Here is a 25,317-nt window from a genome sequence, read left to right as displayed (position 1 = left end):
GGAATATTAGCCCTGAGCTAACATCTGTCACCAATCCTCGTCTTTTTGCTGAGGGAGATTGGCCCTGGGCTAACATCCATGCCCATCTTCCTCTACCTTATATGTGGGACACCTGCCACACCATGGCTTGATAAGTGGTGTGTAGGTCTGCGCCCAGGATCTGAACCTGTGAACCCCAGTCTGCCGAAGCATAGCGTGTGAACTTAACCACTACACCACCAGGCCGGCCCCTTTATTTTATTTTTTAATCATTGTAATTAGTTTTTGATTTCTATATTATTGAATTTGTATGATTAGTTTTTTTGGTTTTTGGTTTTTTTTGGTGAGGAAGATTAGCCTTGAGCTAACATCTTTTACCAATCCTCCTCTTTTTGCTGAGGAAGATTGGCCCTGCACTGACATGCATGCCCATCTTCCTCTACTTTATATGTGGGACACCTGCCACAGCATGGCTTGATAAGCAGTGCGTAGGTCCATGCTCGGGATCCAAACCTGCAAACCCTAGGCCTCCAAAGTGGAGCATGCAAACTTAACCACTACGCCACTGGGCTGGCCCCTATATTTTATTTTTTAATCATTGGATTTATTTTTTGATTTATATATCATTGAATTTATATGATTAGTGGTGTTTTTTTTTTTTTTTTTTTGGTGAGGAAGATTAGCCCTGAGCTAACATATTTTGCCAATCCTCCTCTTTTTGCTGAGGAAGATTGATTCTGGGCTAACATCCATGCCCATTTTCCTCTACTTTATATATGGGATGCCTGCCGCAGCATGACTTGATAAGCAGTGCATAGGTCTGCGCCCGGGATCCGAAGCTGCAAACCCAGGGCCGCCAAAGCAGAGCATGTAAACTTAACCACTACGCCACCAAGCCGGCCCCCTGTATGATTAGTTTTTTAATGTAGCTTTAATTTTTTTTATTTTATAGTGAATATGTTAAGTCTGCGAAGTTTCATTTTGGTTGTTCTCCTAACAGTATATTTAATGCTTTTTACTTTCCAGTTAAAACCTCTACACTAAAATAAGCTGTGACTTATGAAAATATTGTGGAACTACAGTTATTTTAAGGTGCCCCCAAATCCTCTTTGAAAGTAGATATGTTATAAATAAATATTATTCTTGAAAAATGTTTTTTTTGTGTGTGTGTGTGAGAGGAAGATCAGCCCTGAGCTAACATCCGATGCCAATCCTCCTCTTTTTGCTGAGGAAGGTTGGCCCTGGGCTCACATCCGTGCCCATCTTCCTCTACTTTATATGGGACACCACCACAGCATGGCTTGACAAGTGGTGCGTCGGTGTGTGCCCGGGATCCGAACCTGTGAATCCTTGGGCCCTGAAGCAGAGCACGTGCTCTTAACTGCTATGCCATCAGGCTGACCCTTGAAAAATGTTTTAAGTCAAAAGATAATATAAACTTACATATTCATTCTAAAGATTAGTAGCTTTTCTTATTAGGAGTTTCTTATTTGTTTCTAACCTATATATCTGTACCTTTGTTTATATACTGTTATTTTATTTTTAGTGATACTGTATATTTACTAATGAGATTTAAATCCTTGTGTCGTATATTTTATAATGTAATTAGGGAAGGATATAGTACGTATTTAGAATGAAAATTATTGAACATATCAGTGAAGTATATATAGTGAGAGTTACTTCTTCTAAGTCACTTTACCTTTTAAAAATATATTTACGTTAGGCTAAAGCCAGCATTTTGTTGCACAAGGAAAGAGCTTGTAAGGCTTAACGTCCTTCACATTTTAGTACCAAATTGGAATTTTTCATTGCCTGTCTTGACTAATACTTTTTTATTGTGAACAGTTAAAATCATAAAAAAAATGCTATGGTTATAATTCTTAAGACATGTTTTTAATTGATGTTGGGATATCTGTTTCATAAAATTCATATCTCTGTGTAATATTAAATTTATTCACCATGAATTCAGCATTCCATAGAGTTTCAGTGGTCAGTAAAAATTCAGAAAGCACATTAATTGTAAAGCAACGAGGTAGGTACATTTCTCAAGATTTAGCACCATATAATCTTACTTAGGATGGAACCGATTTCATATTTTAGTGAAAGCTTTTTGGGTTTTTAGCAATCAGCCTTGCATTAAACTGCCTGCCAGGGTTTTTCTCATGCTGATTTTGCTGTTGTGTTGGTGACAGCAGTATGGCAACAATAGACTCTGGAAATAGACCAGATTTATTAATATTCACATCACATTGAAGTGAAAGCAACTTGACCTGGAACAAAAAATGATTGACTTGTTTTGTAACAGAAAATTTAGTCTTTTAATAAACTGAACCAAATGGAGAAAGCTGTCTAGCAATTTCAGTTTAGATTATTGCCTATATCATTATTTTTTTTTTCAAGAGATCGAAAGTGTTTATTTCAGTAGCCTAAGTATTTTGAACAATTATAGGATAAGTAGCATATTTAATTCCCCCAAACTTAAGATTATAATAAACTATTTACAAGTTAGTAACTTTACATATCAGTTCTTCATCCCATTTTATCGTTAGGAATAGATACAACATACTGAAAGTTGTTGTTGGAGTGTTAAATAATTTCCACTTATATTGGGTGAGAGTATGGAAAAGGGTTGAAAGAAGGGTTGGGAAAGCATATATTCTTACTGTTTCTCCTTCCTTATGGAAGTATTATCTAAAGGAGATCTGAAATGGTATAGGAAGAATGTCTGGAGAGTTATGAGTAGAAGTGTTTTCATGCAAACCTATGCAGCTCGCCTTGCCTCTCTCTTCAAATGAATTTGCTAGATGATTGAGTAAAATTCATATAAATATTATGTTTTAAAAATAAAATAATAATAGCATCTCATGATTATATTTATCTTACACATCATTTAATTTGGATTCTGGTATTTTTTTCCTATTGAAATGTGTTTTCTTATAATAAAAAAGTGGAAGTTCTCTGATTGGGTGTTTAGAAATCTTATAACCTGTGGCTACTAAAATGAATCTTGATACTTTAGATGATTTTCTTCTGCTTAGGTAACTTTGAAACTTTTAGTATTATATCCAACCGTTTAGATTTTCTGGAGGCATAACTGAATGTGCATAGAATTGTTCATTAAAATGTATGATTTAACTTCAAGCACAAATGCAAGAACTCAAATTCTTTGAGATTATCAAAGAAGTTGAGATTATCAACTTCTTTGAGATTATAGCAAGACTTTTCTTCATATGGTAATATCTACTTTATAGTTTTCATTGAACATGTTTGAAAGCAATGATTATTGTAGAGTAGAAATAAAAGGAATGAATTACTTATACTTTCTACTGCTTCTTAGTCTCAGAATCGTGAGGTTTATGGAATATTTTTGAAATAACTTTTCTGTCTGATATGTAGTATATCAGTTTACTGTAAAGCAGATAGCTATCTGTCACCTTTTTTTTTTTTTTTTTGTGAGGAAGAGCAGCCCTGAGCTAACATCTGATGCCAATCCTCCTCTTTTTGCTGAGGAAGATTAGCCCTGGGCTGACATCTGTGCCCATCTTCCTCTACTTTATATGGGACGCCGCCACAGCATGGCTTAACAAGTGGTGCGTTGGTGCGCGCCCTCTGGCTTCTGAAGCGGAGCTGGCGCACTTAACTGCTACGCCACCAGGCTGGCCCTGTGTCACCTTTTAAGACTTACAACTATATGATTTCACTCATTCACTCATATGTGAAAGATAAACAACAACAAACAAACACACACATAGATATAGAGATTAGATTGGTAGTTACCAGAGAGGAAGGGGGGAGAGGGGAGGGTGAAAGGAGTAAAAGGGCACATGTGCACTGTGACAGATAGTAATTAGTCTTTGGGTGGTGAACATGATGTAGTCTACACAGAAATTGAAATATAATGATGTACACCTGAAACTTATACAATGTTATAAATCAATGTTATGGCAATTAAAAAATAAAGTTAAAAAAAGAATTACAATGTTTGAGGCATTGTGTAAGTGCCTTACATAGGTTCTTATTTAATCCTACAACAATCCTATTATGTAAAGGAGGAAACCAAGATTTAGAGCTAGTAACCTTTCTCTGGGTTACTCAGATATAGAGGATATTGGAGCTGGAATTAAAACCCATTCTGCTTGATTCTGAAGACTTCTTGCTAACAGGCTGTGGGTGAAACAAAACATTATATCTGGAAATGTGAAGTTAATCTCAACTGTAAAGTTGACTTTAAGATTCCCTCAGATCATATTAATCCGGCTCTAATAGTTTCACTCCTTGAATATTTACCAGAGTGTGTGTGATGGCATGATACGGAATGTGTGACTGACTTATACCACCTAGTGGTCTACCATCTCTTATTGATTTTTCTTCATTCAGCTAGTTAATTATGTAGATGATCAGTTGAGATTTTGAATTATGTATCCACTTGATATTAACGTATTTTGTAAACAGAACCCAGGTATACTAAGATAAATTGACATTGAATTAAAATACCCAGATTTCCTGATTTGATAAGCAGTGTAGATCAAAGATGTTAGAAGTAGAAAATATTTTCTCAACTCTGGATATTCACAGGTTTTTTTTTTTTAAATAAGTATTCAGGAAGTCCTTATGCTTGATTTATTAATTCTTAATTTTACTTCAATTTAATGAGAAATAATTCATTTTCTCTGTCCCTTAGTACGTTGTATTTTTAGGTTTATTCTTGAATCATCATTGTTCTTCATTATAATATTGTTAAATACAGCTAAAAGGATTCATTGATCCAAATGGGAAACCAAACAGCTGCCATAAACAACTTTCTTCTACCATCTCCAGGTTAGAAAATCATGGAAAAAGATCCTGGTTGGCCTGACTTAGGTCATATGGCATCCCTTGTATCATTATCTGTGGAGCAATGTATTATGATCGGCCCAGCTATGATTATTTGCTTATCCCTAAGGTCAGGAAGTCTTCTGTAACCAGAAAATGGAGAGGAGGGTCGCCACCATTACTCATTTATTGACTACGTATTATGTGGCTATTTTTTGCCAACATTTTGGAGTTTTGCCTCAGTAGTAATTAACAATTAGCTCACTGACTCCAGTGGATACTCTGAGAATCATAGAGTAGCAGGGCCTTGCCTTCTCTCCATTAACACTAGAAAGTGCATTATTCTTCCTTGGTTAGGAAAAAATGGCTAAATAAATGTAGTAATACTATGTGTGAATTTGTGTGTGTGTATCTCTATAATAAAGAATTAACTATATTATTAAGTGATAAAGTCTTCCAAGTAATACATTTATTGTCTTATTTATCTTAATCATTATTTCTTTACCTTAGATGAGGAATGCTGTTATGATCATTTTAAATATCCATTAATTTATAAAATAAGCATCTTAGTGGCTTATCCAGCTAGTCACTGTTCAATCCCAAACCTGAATTTTTGCTTTTTATAGTTTTAACTCACATGGTAGCTATTCATACACATGGTAGTTGGTTGTAACTGGTTTTTTTCCACACCTGAGTGTTGGCCATCTGCTTCTAGTTTTTATATTTTGAAGATTTTTTCTTGGTTTTTTTATTCATTGACTATATTATAGTTGTGAACATGTGTTTGTTTATTGTTTATTCACTTAATCAGTAGATATTTATTGAGTACTTGTGTATGTATATACGAACATATGCAACATATACTTTTATAAAATAAATTTTCTTTTGAATTATTGAAGACACTAGATCTTTCCAACAGAGAGGTGATTTTCTTGCAGACAAGGAGATTACTTGCTGTTAGTATTACAGGAGGGTCTTTTTTATACTTTGCATTTATTGTATCTTAATATCCTTGTGTTTGTCTCTATATGTAGGTTTATAATCATAATACATATTAAGTATAAAGTATTATTTACCATGTGGGAAAAGCTAACTAAAATGTTTAAATTAGAACTTGGTAGGGCCGGCCCCGTGGCTTAGTGGTTAAGTGCGTGCGCTCCACTACTGGCGGCCCGGGTTCGGATCCCGGGCGCGCCCCGATGCACTGCTTCTCTGGCCATGCTGAGGCCATGTCCCACATACAGCAACTAGAAGGACGTGCAACTATGACGTACAACTATCTACTGGGGCTTTGGGGGTGGGGGGGCAGGAAGGAGGAGGATTAGCAATAGATGTTAGCTCAGAGCTGGTCTTCCTCAGCAAAAATGAGGAGGATTAGCATGGGTGTTAGCTCAGGGCTGATCTTCCTCACAAAAAAAAAAAAAAAAAAAGAACTTGGTAGGAAAGATGGTGTTTGAGTAGATGGTTTCTTTTTATTAGTAAACATTTACTGTTTTTTTTTTGTTTTTACAGAAATGATATAAGCTTATTTTAGAAAATTGGGAAAATACACCTAAGAAAAAAGAAGAAAACAAAAATAACCTGTAATTGCAAAAATAAATCATGAATAAAAATTTTGATAATCATTTTTCCATTTTTTTGCACATATATATATATATCTACATGTTTATATAAACATATGACCCCCCCCCACAATATGAGCTGTGCTATGTATTTTGATTTGAATATTATTCTTTTTTGTTTTGTTTTGTGAGATGATCAGCCCTGAGCTAACATCCAATGCCAACCCTCGTCTGTTTTGCTGAGGAAGATTGGCCCTGGGCTAGCATCTATGCCCATCTTCCTCTACTTTATAGGGGACGCCACCACAGCATGGCTTGACAAGCGGTGTGCCGGTGCGTGCCCAGGATCGGAACCTGCGAACGCTGGGCTGCCAAAGTGGAACGCGTGCACTTCACTGCTGCGCCACCAGACGGGCCCTGAATATTATTCTTGATAGACTTTTAAACATTTTGGTTGTTTCCGTTTTCCCTCCATAATAAACAATCTTGCAATGAACAACCTTATTTCTTATCTAGGAGTACGTTCATGGAGGAGTACATTCATGATCCCTTTGCATAAATTTCTAGAAATGAAATTTCTTGATTTAGGGGCATATAAATTAAACGTTTAGGAGCGTATAAACATACCCAATGACAAATTGAAGATTACTAAAGCAAGAAGTTGATCTGGTTAGTAATGACTAATTCAAACCTCACATTTGGATTTCAGCTAGTTAAATAAATCTGTTTCCTTTTTTTAATGAGATGTACATGATGATTAATTCTTAGCACTTTCTCAAAAAATTTTAGTACTTACTCTGTCCTCCCCACCTCCAACTTCTAAGTTCAATATAAGAAATGACTATTCAGATGGTCATTTAGTATGTACATAAAAGATAATTTGAAGATAGAATACAGATTTTGTGAACTGAAATTTAAGGACTATGGTTTTCCAAAAACACAAATTTAGAAAAAGCAAGTAACATCTCTTATTCCTTTCAGGCCGATCAGTTGATGTTCGCTTTGCATTTTGTTCGAGGCATGCATCCTGAACTTTTTCAAGAAAATGTAAGTGGAAGTAAAGGAGGAAAATGTTAGGGTTACATAGAAGTTTGGTAATGGGTGGATTTATGGTTAGATTAGAAATTACTTTAGGCTAGAAATTATATATAAACCTATTAATTTTTTACTAAGTTAGAAATTTAGTGTAAGATGCTGATTTCCAGTTCTGCTCACTTCTGGGTGATGCCAATATTCTGTAGTGATGGTAAGGCAGAGAAAGAAATCTAAGTAACTTACCACACTGCCTAGATTGTTCTAAAGCCAAGTCTACTTATTCAGGACACCAGAGAGTCAGCTTTCTTATTTTCCTGGTCTAAGCAGTGGAACTGATAAATATAAAAAGTGAAAAAATATGGGGAAGCAGCTACATTGTTTGTTACCACCACTGACTTGCTCAGAGTCAGCAGATGAAGCAAGAGGTGGGCAGTTCTCAGAAGCTTCCTTGAGCCTGCAGGTTTATGTTAATCTTTTTATGTATAATTTATCTTCTTTGTCTATGACTTTATTTCTGGTCTGCCGTATAACACCCTGTAAAACTTGAAAAGAAATTCCTTCAAGCTAGAGCTAGCTAATCCATCTTCGGTGTGCTTCTAATATTTAAAAAAAATTATTTATAAGTGATTTTCTCATTATTATGCCCTTAACATAAAGTGAGAGTCCAGGGGGCCGGCCCAGTGGCTTAGCGGTTAAGTGCGCACGCTCTGCTACTGGCAGCCCAGGTTCGGATCCCCGGCTCACACCGACGTACCGCTTCTCCGGCCATGCTGAGGCCATGTCCCACATACAGCAACTAGAAGGATGTGCAGCTATGACATACAACTGTCTACTGGGGCTTTGGGGAAAAAAAGGAGGAGGATTGGCAATAGATGTTAGCTCACAGCCGGTCTTCCTCAGCAAAAAAAAACAAGGAGGATTAGCAAGGATGTTAGCTCAGGGCTGATCTTCCTCACACACACACAAAAAAAGTGAGAGTCCAGTAGCCAGGGTGGGAGGGACAGTGCAACTTTGACCTAGTAACCTTTGATTCTACTTGGTCAGATTTTAATTATGTTCTGGGTTCCCCTCATTTGAATAGTTAAAAAAATGCAAACCAGTCCACATGCCTATGTTCTCTATTTGTTTCTCTCATGCTTTGGCTGACTTGTATAGTTTCTCCTAAATTTATGAACTTGACTCCTTTTATTTCTACTGTTAGCTTTGATGCCTTTCTCTCATCTTGTATGTTTTTTATCATGATCAATATGTTCCACCATGTATAAGAGTTAATATTCCCAATTTTCCCTCCTGGAGTATATATAAATTATTATTGTGAAAGGAGAACGTTTTTCTCTGACTCACATATTGTAGTAGTAATCATTCCTATTTTACTTATTTGTGACTATATAATTTCAGTAGGAAGAGTGAATGGTCAGGGTGGGTGAAGGCAGGAAATATGTTGCTTTGGTAATTTTTCCATATTGCTCTCAAATTTTAATACGTTTTTGCTTTATTTGCTGGCCAATGTGTAACAAATAATATGATAATGTCCATTATTATCTGACTGACGGGGAACCCAGAGTGAAGACATAGATTTTCATAGAGCACTAGATTCCATTGATCAATGTTGATTCCATGGATTAATTAAAAAAAGGAATAATGCCAGTCTTCTCTCAATCTTTTAGAAAAGATAAGTTAATGGAAGTACTTTCTCTATTTTTTTCCCAACATACACGATTTTTAAACTTTTGGTGCACCTTATGCTTATCTGTTAGTGAGGAATATCATATAATAGGACAAATTAATAGGTAGTGACAAATGATAATCAAACGTGACATTCAAATTTTTAGATATTGAAACTTACATATATATGATGTAGTTGTATTTTTTGTTTTAATAAAGTCATTCCTAGATTTCATATTAATATTTTATGTTGGTACATGAACTCATTCTTATAACGTTAGTGTTGTACTAGAAATGGGAAGGTGTGAAAGGAGTTTTTTCCATATCCTTAAAAAACTGCATTGTAAGCCATCTTACAGGAAAATTAAGAAAACTTTGTTACTGGTTAGTATTTTTATATTTTTGTGTTTCTCATATTTTTATTCACTAGGAATGGGATACGTTTACAGGTGTGGTTGTTGGAGACATGTTGCGGAAAGCTGTAAGTAAAAATAATAAAATTATTTTACTCTTAGAGAAAATAGTTCTGGCTTTGACTTTATGAAATATGATTTGCTTCAGAGGAGTTTTAAATTATTATTGAAATTATACTTTAATTAGGGGATATGTCTTTGCCTCTATTGCCCTACTTGAAAATGGATCGAAGTATATTTTTTGTACTTGAATACATATATTCTTTTGAGAATAATATTAAATACTAAGAAATTAATATAGTTTGTTTTTTTCAGTATATATATATTGTTCTAAAAACACTTTTATAATACTAAGAAAATCAAATTTTGTATTATAACTAGGAAAATTTTCTTATATAACTGAAGTTTAAAAATTACTTGTTAAAACTTTTGATAACTTGATTCAAATTTAGCTTTTTATCTAGTAATTTTCTATTTGAACATGTAGTGGATAATATTATTCTTCAAAGCAATATACACGAACTGTAATGTAAAACCTAGATTATGTCTGAAATGCAAGATATGATTAAAGATAATATAATTTTTATGGTAGTTTTTCTTTACATTTGAGTTTTTGTTACGTTTCCCAAAAGATTAAGCTCAGTGAAAATAAATGCAACATTTGTCTAAGTGGTTGTCTATGTATGTTATAAAGAATTTTACAATATTGACTTGTAAAACAAAGAAAAGTAAATAAGACATAGAATGAGTTTTTTTTTCAAAATAGTATTCATAAAATTAGCTAGTCAATTGTTTACTTTTTTAAGTGTGAATTTCACCAAATATACGAAGGAAAATAATTGCTCTTATTAAAGGACTCTCAACAAAGAATTCGTGATCAGCTTCCCTCTTGGATAGATCAGGAAAGAAGCTGGGCAGTGGCAACATTAAAGGTATTCCTTTTCTGCTATGAGGGATATTTAAATTTTTTCTGTATTCGAGTTATTTCTGTTTATATTTTTTATGTGCTACTTATTCATACTCAGTATTGATACTTCTGTGAATATGACATAAAATCCGTGGGTAAAAGGACATCAAAGAATTATTCTGATTAGTCCTTTAATCATGAATTAATTAATTACATCTTTCATTCAACATATACATGTTGAGTCTCCACATTGCACAAGACTCTATGCTGTATACCCGTAGAGAATATAGAGATAAGTAGATAAAATATCCTCTGATATGATATGTGGAGGCTTTATTTATAGAGTAATTCAGGATTGGTAATGAGATGCAGTATGATACTTATGTTGGAAAGAGTTTCAAATTCAAACTCTTTCTCTCACTTTTGTTTATCTTGTAAATATCTCTCACACTCAGCTCTTCTTCATCCTTGCAATCACTCGCTTAGTTTTGGCTCTCATTATGCAGCTGACTTTGCTGTAGAGCCCCTGCTTCTAATCTTACACCTCTCCATTTTGTTATATCCTTTCCAGTTTAAAATTTACTTATGACATGGTTAGTGCCCTATTTAAAACCTTTCGATGGTTTCTTTTCACTCATAGGATAAAGTCCATAGTTCTTTGGAAAACATATAAGATGATCCATGAACTGCTCCTTGCCTGCCTCTTCAGTTTTACTTCCAGTCCATCCCCTCAGTGTTCCCTGTACTTACTGGTCCCATTATTCCCTCTACCTGGAATGCCCTTTGACTGTTTTTATCTGTCAAACATCTATTTATTTTTCAGGACTTACCAAAAGCATTACCTCCTATATAACTTGTTGCCTGATTTCTCCATTCTGTCTTTTCAATCGGCATGTATCTTGAACATTCCTGTATCATAGCACCTATCATACTGATTCAAAATGATTTGTTATGTCTACCTCTTCTGCTAAATTTTAAGTCCATTGAGATTAGGATCCTTGCCTTATTAAACTTTATTTCCCTAACATTTAGTGCAAAACCTAATCATTCATTCTTTTGTTTATTCAGTAAGTGCCTACTATATGCCAGATGCGTAGTTAGTTTTTGTTAAATTCTTGTTTTTTTGGTTGAACAAATAAGATTATGAGTAGATAAACTGATGACACATGGATAAGATGAATTTTGTGTTGTTTATATATTCTGTAGGGTTAAAATATTTATTAAGTATTTATAATATGCTGGTTGGGGATGGAAAGTAGAGATATATAAAAGTCTTGGTTCCTGCTTTCCAGGAGTTTATTACCTAATGTAGAAAACATTTTTTTAAACAAATAATTAAAATAGAATGCAAAAAATGAAAAACAGTGAGAATTTGAAGGGATTTCTGGATTATTGGGCAGGACCTCTGACTATCTCATGAACTCCTAATGGCAAAGTTAATAATAATCAGTATAGTACAGATCATTATTATTTCAACAGTTTATCTACCAAGAGGTTATACTTGGGGAAAAATCTTACAGTGGTAGCCTAAGAATTTCAATGATGCTTTTTTTCACATACTCATTTCTATTTAAGTAAAGAATGGCAAAACATTTAGGAAAGGCAGCTTTCCTATTCAGAGAAGGTTTATAATATACATTAGTGTTATCATTTTAGTTTACAAAACATTTTCTAACGAATTATCTCATTTAATTATTATACAAATGCCAAGAGATAGGTATTATTAACTCTTTTTACAGAGGAGAAATGAGAGTCAGTAGTAGTGAGTTGTTAAATGAATGAACCTAAGATTTCTTTTTAATTTCATACATATTTTTTGAGGACCTATTATGTGCCAAGCATCATGTTAAATACTTTAGTTGCATTATCTTATTTTATCATTACAATAACCTAATGAGGAGGTCACAATTATGCCTGTTTTAGAGAAGAAGAAACTTGAGGTGTAGAGGGGTTAAATAATTTACCCAAGATCAAATAGCTGGGAAGTTTTGGAGCTATGATTTCAGTTCAGGCATTCTAACACCCAAGTCCATGCCTTTAATATCTATATTTTGCAAATATAATGTTTTCTGTCTCTTTCTCTCTCTCTCTCCTCCCTTTCTTTCCCTCCCCATCTCTCTGTCTCTTTTTTCCCCAGTGTGAGGGGTGATGAGGATGGGGGCATGGGGAAGGAAAACCAGTTCAGAGGCCTGACTCTGAACAGTGTTGTCTGTTTTCTTTACTCAGGCCAAGGTGTTGTTTTTGTGGGGAGTGAAAGACAAATACACTTCTCTCAAAATCTCTACATATGTTTCCATTCTTCCTTTCCTCCCCCTGCTTTTCTTCACAACTGTCATAACATTGCAGTGGCACATAGTAAAAACAGTAAGAATAGCAAGCATTTATTGATGACTTATTGTGTTCAAGGCATTATGCGGAATTTGAAAATGGATCGTCTCACTAAATATTTCCAACAGCATTGTGAGGTAGATACTGTTTCCTCATTTAGTAGGTGAGGAAACTAAGGCGCAGAGTGATATAGTCACTTGCTTCTGGTCACTTAGAAAGTAGAGTCAGAATTCGAAACGGAGCTCTTTGCTGCGGTTCAGGCTTTTTACCACTAGTCTTTACTGCCTTTATTTCATAAATATTTGTTGAATAAAATAAATGGATTCTGCTTTATATCATTAATTGTTTTCTTTATTAATCATTTATTTAGTGCCTACTATGAGTCCACATAGTGCCAGTGGAATGAGAAATATTTTATAGTATAAAAAGACTCTGTACTGAACAAACTTACACTGTAGAGAATCTAACAGATAATTACCTTGTAGTAGGTTGGCACCAAACTAGAGCTACACCCTATGGTGTCTGACATGCAGCCAGAGAGCTTCCTAATGGCCATGTAGCCTATCTCAAATTTCTAGCCAAAGACATGATGATTATATAAGGTGTCACACACATGACACAGTAACGTAGTAGCAGTGCAGCCTTATACACTAATAGTGCAAAGTTAATAGACTGCCATCAAGTGTTTCCTAATAGGCTCAGATCATTTATTCAAAATAATTAAATTGAAATGTACTTAGTTAATTTTCTACTGTATAAGTTTAGTTGATTACATAATGAAATTTGGGCAATATAATGAGTTATTTAGAAATGAACATAGGTATTTGGATAAAACATCCTTCAGTACTTGATTTATGTTTATTTTACATGAAGTTCTAGTACTGCAGAGATAGACCTTCCAAATTCACCATTTTCTTCAATAAAAATTCTCCATCTATGCAGAGTTACATTTCTGATCTCATAGCCCACTGTTGAAAAAAGTTTGGACGAGAGAATACTGTTTGAGGTAGAGGGAATGAATAAGTTGAGGAAAACCTCTGAGAGATGATATTGTTTAAGGTGAATAGTGAATGCTGAGTAGAAATTTAGAGGAATCTTGAGTAGAAATTTAGAATATTTAGAGGCAAAGGAAGCAACATGTTCACAAATAGGGGCATCAATAAATATGGTTTAGAAAAGCATGCTTTGTTAAGGATTTTATATTAATATGAAATTTGGCATATTTTTACACTCTAACGTGGAAATCAATTGTGGCAATGCTTAAAATTTGCACTTGTATGTGTTCATTATACTTCAATAAAAAAGAAAAAAATCTGAACTTGTTTTTAGTGAAAACATTTGTTTCTCCACAAGGTGGAGATAGGTAGGTACAAATATTTTTACATGGAGAAAAGATTTGTTAACTTAAAAGTATTGAATTATTGCTACTTTGGAAATATTTTCTTTTAATTAATTCCAGATTGGATAAGTCTGCCATATTATTTCTGACCTAGAAATAATTAGATAAGGCAACATAAAGTAGAAAACAAGTAATAAACATCTATCAATAATTGGTGTCCATTTACTTTTTTAGTAATATATACACATATTTACTTATATTTGTTTGTAGCTCACTACTATATATGGTTATTTTTATTTTTTAGATTGCTCTCCCCAGTCTTTATCAGACCCTCTGCTTTGAAGATGCGGCTCTGTGGCGTGCGTATTATCATAATTCAATGTGTGAGCAAGAGTTTCCATCTATTCTTGCAAAGAAAGTCTCTTTATTTCAGCAGGTAAGTTATCTAAATGCATAAAAGTATTTAGCATTACTCTTGTTGTTCAGAAGCCATTTAAATGAAAGCTCTGCCTCTGTTTGTCACGTAACCTTAATGTGGCATAGGTGAAGAGGAGCTTTCTCCTTTTGCCATCTTATCCAGATAATGAAATCACTGACAAAATTTCTGTGTAGGGTGTTTTCCACTGTAACCCCTTTTACTCCCTCTGCCTCTGTCCCAAGAGTGATTTTGCAATAGAGAAAATGTCTTACAGAAAGAACTTGATGTATAGATTGTGCAGGTTCTTCACTCATTTCCCAGGGTTCTATCTAGGGGAAAGACCTCATGGTGAGGAACAGAGGATTTTTTCCCATTCTATTTCAAAATAGAATGATGAACCCTACTAGTGGGTTCCACCCAGTCTTTTGGTGAGGCAAAAGGCTTAGAGTTAGAGAGCTCTATAGGAGTTGATGCTCCAGGAAATGACCCTTCCATGTATATCTTTTCACTAGGCTGCTGACTGTGGTTCTGTCCCCTTTGCATCCCCTTGGTGAATTCTATTTTACCAAGTGTGTTTAAAAAAAACCTTCATTTGAAAACTTAAACATCTAGAAATAGATATACATGATTCAGCATAAAAATAGTGATTTGAAAATTTTAGGCAAGATTTTTGGGCCTCTGTTCTGCTGTTGTCAGAAGTGCCTTATCTGCTTGCCATTTGGTCCTTTATTAGATCCTGAAGACATAGATAGCCCTATGACCATTACATGCTGATGTTTGCTTTTGATGATAGGTTTGAGGAATGAATAGATTTTAGTAATATTTTGGCTATTAAAGATGTGTCTTTATAATACCTATTGTGACAGTTTGAGGCATAATAAGTATTGTGGAAGTGATAACAGTGTTCGTGTATTTTAGGTTACATTTGTTTAATTAACTAACATTAACTATTGTTTAGTTAAAGCTATTGTGATTATTTAAAAATACCCTGTACTTTATTTTAAGGTTCTTGTGGTACAGGCTCTTAGACCAGACAGATTGCAAAGTGCCATGGCTCTATTTGCATGTAGAACTCTGGGTAAGTGTAATACTTTTCTGGAATTAGACCACTAACATGAATGATTTGTTTGTAATTCACATTTTATTTTATGCTGATCTTAGTTTAGAAGATTATAAGGTCTTTTTTCCTTCATTCTGTTTATCTTACAATCTCTACCTGGTTTAAAAAAAATTATTCTCTGTGTTGGATACATTTGATGTGTTATTGACATCCTGTATTTAGTTAAGACATTTGAAGTCTTAAAAATTATTTTCTTATGAAAGCACTTTACACATTTAGACATTTGTCCATGATTAGGATTTCAAAGCAGGGAATCAAATGTTTGATTTAGACAAAGTAAAACATCCTCACAGATACCACAGTCTTAGGAAAGAAAGCCTTCAAAATGAGTTATTTTTGCTCTGTTAAAAACAAAAATGAAGAATTTGTGTGTCTTTTATATTACATACAAACTGCGCAATATATTTTCTAAGTCTTTCAGATAGTCTTGTCTGAAGAATTAAAAGTTATCACTCATTTGGAAATGATAAACTATACCATATTTCCATTTGTGCAAGAAAATTTGGGAAAAGTATGTTAAAGAAAGACTGAAAAGTGTTTTAGTTGAAGCACAAAGTCATCCAAGAATAATGGATCTTTACTATTCTAGACCACAGGAGGTTTTAGAATTATGTTGGAAACGAAAAGTTTGGCATAGTTAAAATAGTATGCTGACAATTTTTTCTAGAAATCCTCAGTTTCTGTTTAATTTTTCCATGTGTATGTATATGAAATTTTATATAGAAACTGTTTTTATTAATTGTAACTTACATATATTCCAATCAAGTAAGCCTAATATCATTTTATGTATGTTTTCTCTAAATTAGAATTTATCATATAAACAAGCTTAGCACAGAGTTTTTTGAAATTGAGAAAATATACTAGGCCTTCCATACTTGTCACTGAAAAACTCTACAGTACTGAATAATCATTCTTTTGTTAGTTTATAAAACTGTTGTTGTTGGTTATATCAGGGTATTATTTTGAGAAACTGTCTTTTAGCTTCAGATGATCAGTTTTACTCTAGTGAACACACTCTTTCATAAAACTTGGATGTTCATAATGATAATCACAGCTAACACTTAAAAAACTCTTAGTATATGCCAGGTACTAGTCTAAGTGCTATAGATGTATCAGCTCTCTAAATCTTCCCAGCAACTCTATGAGGGGCTATTTCTATATCCCTTTAAAGACGGGGAAACAAAATCACGCAGCTAATAAATGACACAGTTCAAACTTAGCTCCAAAGCCTGTGTTCTTATTAAATACTGAAGGAGTCAAATTTATTCTCAGTTTAGAGGAATATTATTGGTAGGTGCTAACATAAAAAAGTCTCGTTAAACCTTAGATAAAGTTATTCCGTACACACATCAATTCCTACTCTAACTTACTGTATTAGTTTCCTAGGGCTTCCATAAGTACCACAAATCAGATGGCTCCCCATGAGACCTCTGGGGGAGAATCCTTTCATGCCTGTACCTAGATTTGGGTGGTTTGCTGGCAATCTTTGGTCTTCCTTAGCTTGCAGCTGCATAACTTGAATCTCTGCCTTTGTCATCACATGACATTATCCCTGTGTGTCTCTGTCCTCACATGGCTGTCTTCTTATAAGGAAGCCAGTCATATTGGATTAGGGGCCCACCTTACTCCAGTATGACCTCATCTGAAGTTAACTAATTATATCTGCAATGCCCCTATTTCCACATAAGGTTACATTCTGAGGTATTGGAGTTGGGACTTCAACATATCTTTTTCGAGAGAACATAATTCAACTGATAAGACCTACCAATCCAACTTTTCACAATCCAACTTTTCACATAATGGCTGTCTCCTCCTTCACCCTCCACCACAACATGCATGTGCACACACACATCCATACGTACAAATATTTTGAGGCTGTCTTTAGACTGATCGCTTGTTTGGTTGGTGATGGGTATATGGAAATCAGTCTGGACATACTCAGTGCTTTCCTTTCCTTAAGCATGGAGAGAAAATGTCCCTGTTTATTCATCTCTGATAGAATGTTTATCTGCTAGATAATTTTTACTCACGTTTGTGGCACAATGTTTACCTAACTCTTGGTTGCAAGTGACAGATACCCATCTCAAACTCACTTAAATGAAAAAGAGGGACAAGTATATATAACCCAGATTCAGAAAGGAACAGGTAGGGCTGGCCTCTGGGCCAGTTGGTTTCATGGACTCGGACAACATCAGGAGACTTGCTGTCTTTGTCTCAGCCTTGCAGTGTCTCTCTCTATCTCCTCCTCTTTCTCTCTCCCTCTCTCTCCTTTGTTTCTCCCTTTTTCTTTGTGTCTTTATCTCTCTCCATCTCTAATGTTGCTCTTAGACTCCAATTAAATAAATTCCTGCCTGTGCATTGCCGTTAGTCTCAGGGTTCATATATATTCTGGGGGATAAAGCAGCCGACCTCCTGGGATGTAATTTAAAGCTTCTGATGAAAGAAAACTTTCCCTCCCAACTTCATCATCAAAAATCCTAGGGAAGGACTCTGATTTGCTCAGCTTGAGTAATATGATCACTTCTACAGCTAATCCCACCAGAAATATATGGAATAGCAGTTTTCCCAAGGTTGGGGGAGGGGCTGTTACCAGAAATGGGGAAAAAAACTGCTGGTACAGAACAATAGATATCCGTTATAATCATCTTACATATAATCTGTTTTAACTAATTTCCATATTTCAGTAGTTTGATAGTTGAACCATTAATTTGTAAAATGCATTTTGAGAGTCTGACTCCTTTAAGAGTCACAAATATCTAACTTTTGATTCTGAAGAATGAAATAGTTGAACAAAGATATCAGTGTCCATGTTAAAAAATGCTTATGAGGGGCTGGCCCGGTGGCGCAAGCGGTTAAGTGCGCGCGCTCCGCTGCGGCAGCCCGGGGTTCGCTGGTTCGGATCCCGGGCGCGCACCGAAGTACTGCTTGGTAAGCCATGCTGTGGCGGCGTCCCATATAAAGTGGAGGAAGATAGGCACCGATGTTAGCCCAGGGCCGTCTTCCTCAGCAAAAAAAGAGGAGGATTGGCGGATGTTAGCTCAGGGCTGATCTCCTCACAAAAAAAAAAAAAAAAAATGCTTATGAGCATACTTTATCTTGTAATGGAAACATTTAACGTGTTGCCTAATATAGACACACAAGGTGAGTAATAACTGAATACTAGGCATATAGTAAATATGAAAACCAACTATCCCTGTATTTACCACTTAAATTAGCTGATTTTACTACCATTTTTGAGAAAATAGAAGCAATAAGCCAGAATTCTTTATTTCTCACCAACAAATCTACCAACTACCTGCATCGGTACTCATATTCATTCTGCTTTCCCTTCTGTTACTATGAATGGATGCCCTTGTTCCATTAAAGGCCAACCAATTTGCTCGTTCTTTTTTCATTCCTACCATTGTCCTCTTCTCCTGCATTATCAATTTTACCTCCTTTACTTGATCGTTTCTGTCAGCATACAAGCATGTTTTAGTATCACCTTTCTTAAAAATGCCTCCCATGACCGTATTCCCCTCTCTAGCTAACATCTCATTTCTTAACTTCTTTCTAAAGCGAAACATGTTGAAAGTGTGTCTGTAGTCAGAGACTAGAGTAACCCATTTCCTCAATTCTTATTCTTTCTTCAACTCACTCTATTTGGACTTCCATTCTTAAAGTTCTACAGGATTGCTCTTGTTAAGGTTAATAATGTCTGCTTTCTACTGGCCCGGTGGTGCAAGCGGTTAAGTGTGTGCTCCACGGCGGCGGCCCGGGGTTCGCTGGTTTGGATCACCGGCGCGCACCGACACACTGCTTGTCAAGCCATGCTGTGGCGGCGTCCCATATAAAGTAGAGGAAGATGGGCATGGATGTTAGCCCAGGGCCAGTCTTCCTCAGCAAAAAGAGGATTGGCAGATGTTAGCTCAGGGCAGATCTTCCTCACACACACACACAAATAATAATAATAAGGTCTGCTTCCATATTGCTATATCCAACAGCAACTTCTGTGCTTTTGTCTTACTTGATTTCTCAACAAAGTTATTCCTTCTTCCTTCTTTAAACACTCTGCACTTTCTTCTCTTATTATGTTTCTTCTTTCATTCCTCAACCCTTTTAGGCTGTTCCTTCTCCCTTTCCTTTACTGGTGGCTTCTCTGCGTGTCTTCTAAATGTGGACTATTCTTCCTTCCACTGCAGTCTTGCTCTGGTTCCCCTTCTCTCATTATTATCCACTCTCTCTCTAGAGTATATAATGCAGTCCCTGGCTTTAAATGTCATCTGTAAATTAGTGATTCTTTTATCTCTTATTTCTAGCCCTGACCTCTTCCTGCAATTCTAGACTTCTATATCCAAATGGATATTTGATGTTTTCATATGAATGTCATATCACAAATTTAACATGACCAATACAGAACTTTTGATTTCTCTATACTAGCTTCCACTCAGTTGCTCAAACCAAAACTCCAATAGTAATCTTTTCTCCCTTTTCTCTACTTTCTATACCCCAGTCTACCAGCAAGTCCTTTTGACTTCAACTCTAAAATTCACTCTGAATTCATTTCCTGTGTGTCATTACTACCAACCTAATGCAAACTATCATCATCTCTCACCTCAATTACTGCCATAGTTTTGGCTCTATCTTCAGAATGTATCCAGAATCCAATCACTTCTCACACCTCCATGACCATCTACCACTTTGTTGAAGCCACTGCCATATGAGCATTGTTACCATTCAAGCTTCTTTTCTTTCCCACTTCCAGTTTATTCTCAACATAGCAACCAGAGTGCCTTTTGAAATATAAGTTAGATTATATCATGCCTCTGTTCAAACTCTTCTGATGGCATCTCGTCTTTTGGAGTCCTTACAATGTCTTCCTGGGTCTTACCTCCTCTTGTCCTTTGCTTCCCCTCAGATCTCATATCCTACCACTCTCACCCTTGCTCAGTCTTTTCCAACCATAATAGCCTTTGTCCTCTTCTTCTAGTGCTCCAAGTGTTTTTCTGCAGTCTCAAGACTTTTACACTTGCTGTTCCTTCTTCCAAGAGAGCTCCACCCCCTGTTATCTCACCCACTTCTCTGCTCAAATGTCATCTTTTCAGTGAAGATTTCCTTGAGCACTCTAGATAAAATAACATACTCACTTTTTCCTCTGCTCTCCATATCCTCCTTACCTTGTTTGTTTTCCCCTGTAACTATTATCACCATCTGACATATTATTATTAATTTGTTTATTAATTGTCTGTCCCCTAGCTAATATGTAAGGCACCTGAGGGCAGAAATTTTGTTTTGTTCATGGTTGTAGTCCAATGCTTTAAACAGCTTCTAGAACATAGAGGCATTGTAATGTCTGTTAAATCAATGACTACCTTCCTAATTGGTCTCCCTACTTCAGTTCTTGCTTCCTCTCCCATTAATTCTTTCCAGAAAGCTGTGTAATCTTTTAAAAACTTAAACCAAATCGTCTCTCTTTTTTTTGCATAAAATCTCCAAAATATTTTCAAAACACTTAGAATTAAATCCAGATTCCTTATATGAGCTTACAAGGCCCCACAGTCTGGTGCCCACTTACTTCTCTGACCTCATCTTGTACCCCTCTTGCTTGTCCCCTATGTATTAGTGGGCAAATGAGCCTTAAGACCTTGCACTGTTTGCTCTGTGTTTTTCCTCCCCCCTTTTTTTTTTTTCCCTGGATGGCTCCATCTGTATCATTCAGATGTTGATTTAAAATGCTGCACTTTAGAGAGGTCTTTCTGGGCCATCTAATCAGTACCAACACATCAACCTGTTTTAATTCTCCACATTGTACTTAACACTATCTGATATATTTCTAGCTTATCTATATATTTATTGTCTATTTCTGTAACTTGATACAAGTTTAAGTAAAATGAGGCAAATTTCAGAGAGGTTCTTAAGAGTCTCTTCTTTCCTCACTCATTTAGTTTTTTAAAATATGCTGTTTGTACCACATTGCACATGACCTTTCTTATTGACTTTGTAGTTTTTGACTCTCTACCATTCTTTGGAATACTTCTGTTGTGATACTGTGTCATCTCCAGGTTAAATGACATTTAAGGCTTAATGGCGTTTAAGGTTTAAAGTAAAAACCTCCTGATATTCATGTATTCTATGAAAGTTCTGTATTCTTGGAAAGTTTAAGGTACTTCTAAAACCATATTCTATGTATTTCTAATACATAGAATGGCTGGTGTATGGCTGGATGACTTTGTATTTGGTCAAGTGGTTTTATTAATACAGATTTTAGATAAAACTGGAGTTGTTATTGTATGAATAAGTTGTAAAAATTCAACTTGCTGGAGGAGCCAGCCCGGTGGTGCAGCAGTTAAGGTCGTGCACTCCGCTTTGGTGGCCTCAGGGTTCGCTGGTTTGGATCCTGGATGTGGACCTACTCACTGTTCATCAAGCCACGCTGAGGTGGCGTCCCACATAGAAGAACTAGAAGGACCTACAACTAGGATATACAACTGTGTACTGGGGCTTTGGGGAGGAAAAAAAAATTCAACTTGCTGGAGAATGACAAGAACTTATCTCTTTTTAATCAAATTTTAGAGATTTGATTTCAAATGTAATTTCTTGAGCATCATTCATATGGAGAGATTTTTATTAAATTTTAGCAATCCTTTTTATAATCTATAAGCTTAAAAATAGGAACTTATAAAGATGTGTTTATAAAAGTAGTTTCAATTTGAGGATTTAAGTTTTGAGCAATCCTCAAAACTTTTAGGAATGCCTTTTTTTTTTTTAGTGAGGAAGATTGTCCCTGAGCTAACATCTGTTGGCAATCTTCCTCTTTTTGCTTGGAGAAGATTGTCCCTGAGCTAACATCTCTGCCAGTCTTCCTCTATTTTTTTGTATATGGGATGCCACCACAGCGTGGTTTGTTGATTGGTGTGTAGGTCCGTACCCGGGATCTGAACTCACGAACCCCAGGCTGCCGAAATGGAGCACGCAGACTTAAGCACTACGCACTGGGCCCGCCCCAAGAATGCCATTTTAATATAATCCTACAAACCAAGCCTTATGTATTGGCAAAATCTACGTTACTTTTTAAAAATAGCAGTTACCAGGGCCGGCCCCGTGGCTTAGCGGTTAAGTGCGCACGCTCCGCTACTGGCGGCCCGGGTTCGGATCCCGGGCTCACACCGACACACCGCTTATCCGGCCATGCTGAGGCCGCGTCCCACATACGGCAACTAGAAGGATGTGCAACTATGACATACAACTATCTATTGGGGGCTTTGGGGGAAAAGAAAAAAAAAAAAGGAGGAGGATTGGCAATAGATGTTAGCTCAGAGCCGGCCTCCCTCAGCAAAAAGAGGAGGATTCAGCAGGATGTTAGCTCAGGGCTGATCTCCCTCACAAAAAAAAATAAATAAATAAATAGCAGTTACCAGGTGCAAATATTCTGACTTCTGTAATTCTGATTTAATTTTGACTTTTTTTAATTAACTATTCTGAGCAAGATATTAAGCTGTGTGTATTGAGATATTATAAGATGTTGTTTCCAGAAGATGCTGCAAAAGCTACAGGAACTGATAACTTCTCAGAGATTCTCCATCAAAAAGTCTTTTTGAACCTTTCAACTTTCCTAGTTTTGTAATCCTCTGCTTCTCTTATCCATGCTAGCATCCCGTCCTATGCACCTTGCTTCCATAGCTCAATCTGTCTTGTGAAGTCTGTGTCTAAGAGAAAAGGAAAGACATAAGAAAATGTGTATTAATTTTATATTGCTTCTGTAACAAACTGCCACAAATTAGCAGCTTAAAACAGCATCCATTTGTTATCTTACCGTTCTGTAGGTCTGAAGTCTGGTGGGCTCACCTGATTTCTCTGCTTCTAGTTGCACAAGGCTAAATCCAGGTGTTGGCCATTTGGGCTCTTACTGGAAGGCTCTAGGAAGCATCCATTTCCAAACTCATTCAGGTTCCTCACAGAATTCAGCTCCACGCAGTTGTAGGCTTGAGGTCCCCATTTTTTTCTGTTGTTTGGAGTCCTACTCAGCTTTTAGAAGCCACTCACATTCTTTGGTTTGTTGCCCCCTTCTTCCATCTTTAAGCCAGCAGTGGTGGATTGATTTCTTCTCATGCTTCACTTCTCTCTGATTTCCTTCTTTGCCTCATCTCTCCTGCTTTGGTTTCCTGCTGCGTCTCTTTGACTTGAGTTGGAGAAATTTTTCTGCTTTTAAGGGCTCAAGTGATTAAATTGGCCCACGTTGATAATCCAGGATGGTCTTATTTTAAGGTTCATAACCTTAGTTACATCTGCAAAGTCCCTTCACAGCAGTACCCAGGTTAGTGTTTGAATAACCAAAGGATAGGAATCTTGAAATGGATATCTTTAGAATTATGCCTATCACAAAATGTTTGATTGTTTTTTTGTTTGTTCGCAGGCTTGAGTATTATTCCATTTTTAAAGAGTATTTCCCCAGTTAGTTGGTTGATGGGTATTAGGTTAGATAGTGGTTGTTGATCTTCCTTCTTTTTATTGATGTTTGTGGTGTATTTTTAGAGTTGTCTTTTTTTTCTAACAAGGGAAGAGTAATTTTATACACTTGATGCTTATCAGTCTCTTTGTTAGGGAGGATGAGATGAATGAGGAAGAAAAATCTATTATACTTACCACCTATAATAGTTTGATATTAAATTTGCTACTTTCTTTGCTCACTTAGGTACCTTAAAAGTGCAGGAGTGATATTTTTTCCTTTTTAAACTGCAAATTATTTCTTTTTATTATCTCAGTATTTTATCTGATTAAAATAAAATACAGTAAAGGTTTAAATTATTTCTTTGACTTATTTTTATTTCTTTTTTTCTTTTGAAAGAAATGATATATTTTGAACATGCGTGGTCAAATATAAGATCCCAGCGATTTGCAAGTCGTCCTACACTATGATAATTCAAAATGCAGTGAACATTTTTGGCTCTTTAATTTTATTGAGTAGTTTTGAATAATTCACACTGACAGTTCTAATGGTATTATGAGTCAAAATTACTTGGGTTAATAAAATCAATGATTATTTATATATAGTCTCAGTTCACTTAAAAGGCAATGGGGATTTTATTAGAGTTTTGTGGGCAGAATGACTAACATGGAATTCCAAGTAACATAAATGTCACCTATGTTATCTTAAATAGTATGATATTTTTCATGATTTTTTTCTCTAATCCCAAATGTTCCAATACTTTGAAATATTGTATAAAATGAGTTAATGAACATCTGTTTATCTTCTATGGAATTTTAACTTTAGAAGTAATAATTGAATTTATGCTAGGATCTGGATATAAAATGGTGAACAAACCAGCTGTGATTCCTACCCTCATGCCATTTACGGTCTATAATTGTTAAGTTAATAACTGATACGGTAATCTGCATTTTAACTTTTTTAAGACAGTTTCTATTATTGGCCTCTATTTTCCAAGTAAAACACGTTTCAGTCAGTAGTCATTTTATATGAAAATATCTTTATATTTATTTTGACATGTTTTTATCACAAAATACATCTAATCAGAGGTCTATGAAAAGATGGAGGAATAAAAAGAAAAGAAATACTCGTTATTTCATCATGCCATCGTTATCTGGTAACAAAGAGATAATCATTGTTAATGTTTATATGCCTACCTTTCTATTTTTTATAGGCATGGAGATGTGTATACATTGCAACATGGAATCATACTATCTATCCTGTTGAGTAATCTGCTTTTCAGTAAATTATCTTTTACCTCACCATTTTTGTAAC

At 35.5% G+C, this 25,317-nt stretch overlaps 1 protein-coding gene across 1 annotated transcript in view; it reads left to right on the top strand.

Moving 5' to 3' along the window:
* Positions 1-25,317, top strand: part of DYNC2H1 (dynein cytoplasmic 2 heavy chain 1) — a 292,655-nt gene that overhangs the window by 133,895 nt on the left and 133,443 nt on the right. The window contains exons 71-75 of the mRNA XM_058545326.1: positions 7,335-7,400; positions 9,484-9,534; positions 10,321-10,398; positions 14,345-14,476; positions 15,464-15,536. Of these exons, the coding sequence (XP_058401309.1) occupies positions 7,335-7,400; positions 9,484-9,534; positions 10,321-10,398; positions 14,345-14,476; positions 15,464-15,536 (400 nt within the window). The remainder of the gene's footprint in view (positions 1-7,334; positions 7,401-9,483; positions 9,535-10,320; positions 10,399-14,344; positions 14,477-15,463; positions 15,537-25,317) is intronic.

Source organism: Diceros bicornis, chromosome 7 (genome assembly GCF_020826845.1).
Source record: "Diceros bicornis minor isolate mBicDic1 chromosome 7, mDicBic1.mat.cur, whole genome shotgun sequence".
Taxonomy (NCBI): domain Eukaryota; kingdom Metazoa; phylum Chordata; class Mammalia; order Perissodactyla; family Rhinocerotidae; genus Diceros; species Diceros bicornis.
The sequence above is the reverse complement of the archived record's forward strand: the minus strand, read 5'-3'. Positions and strand labels throughout refer to the sequence as shown.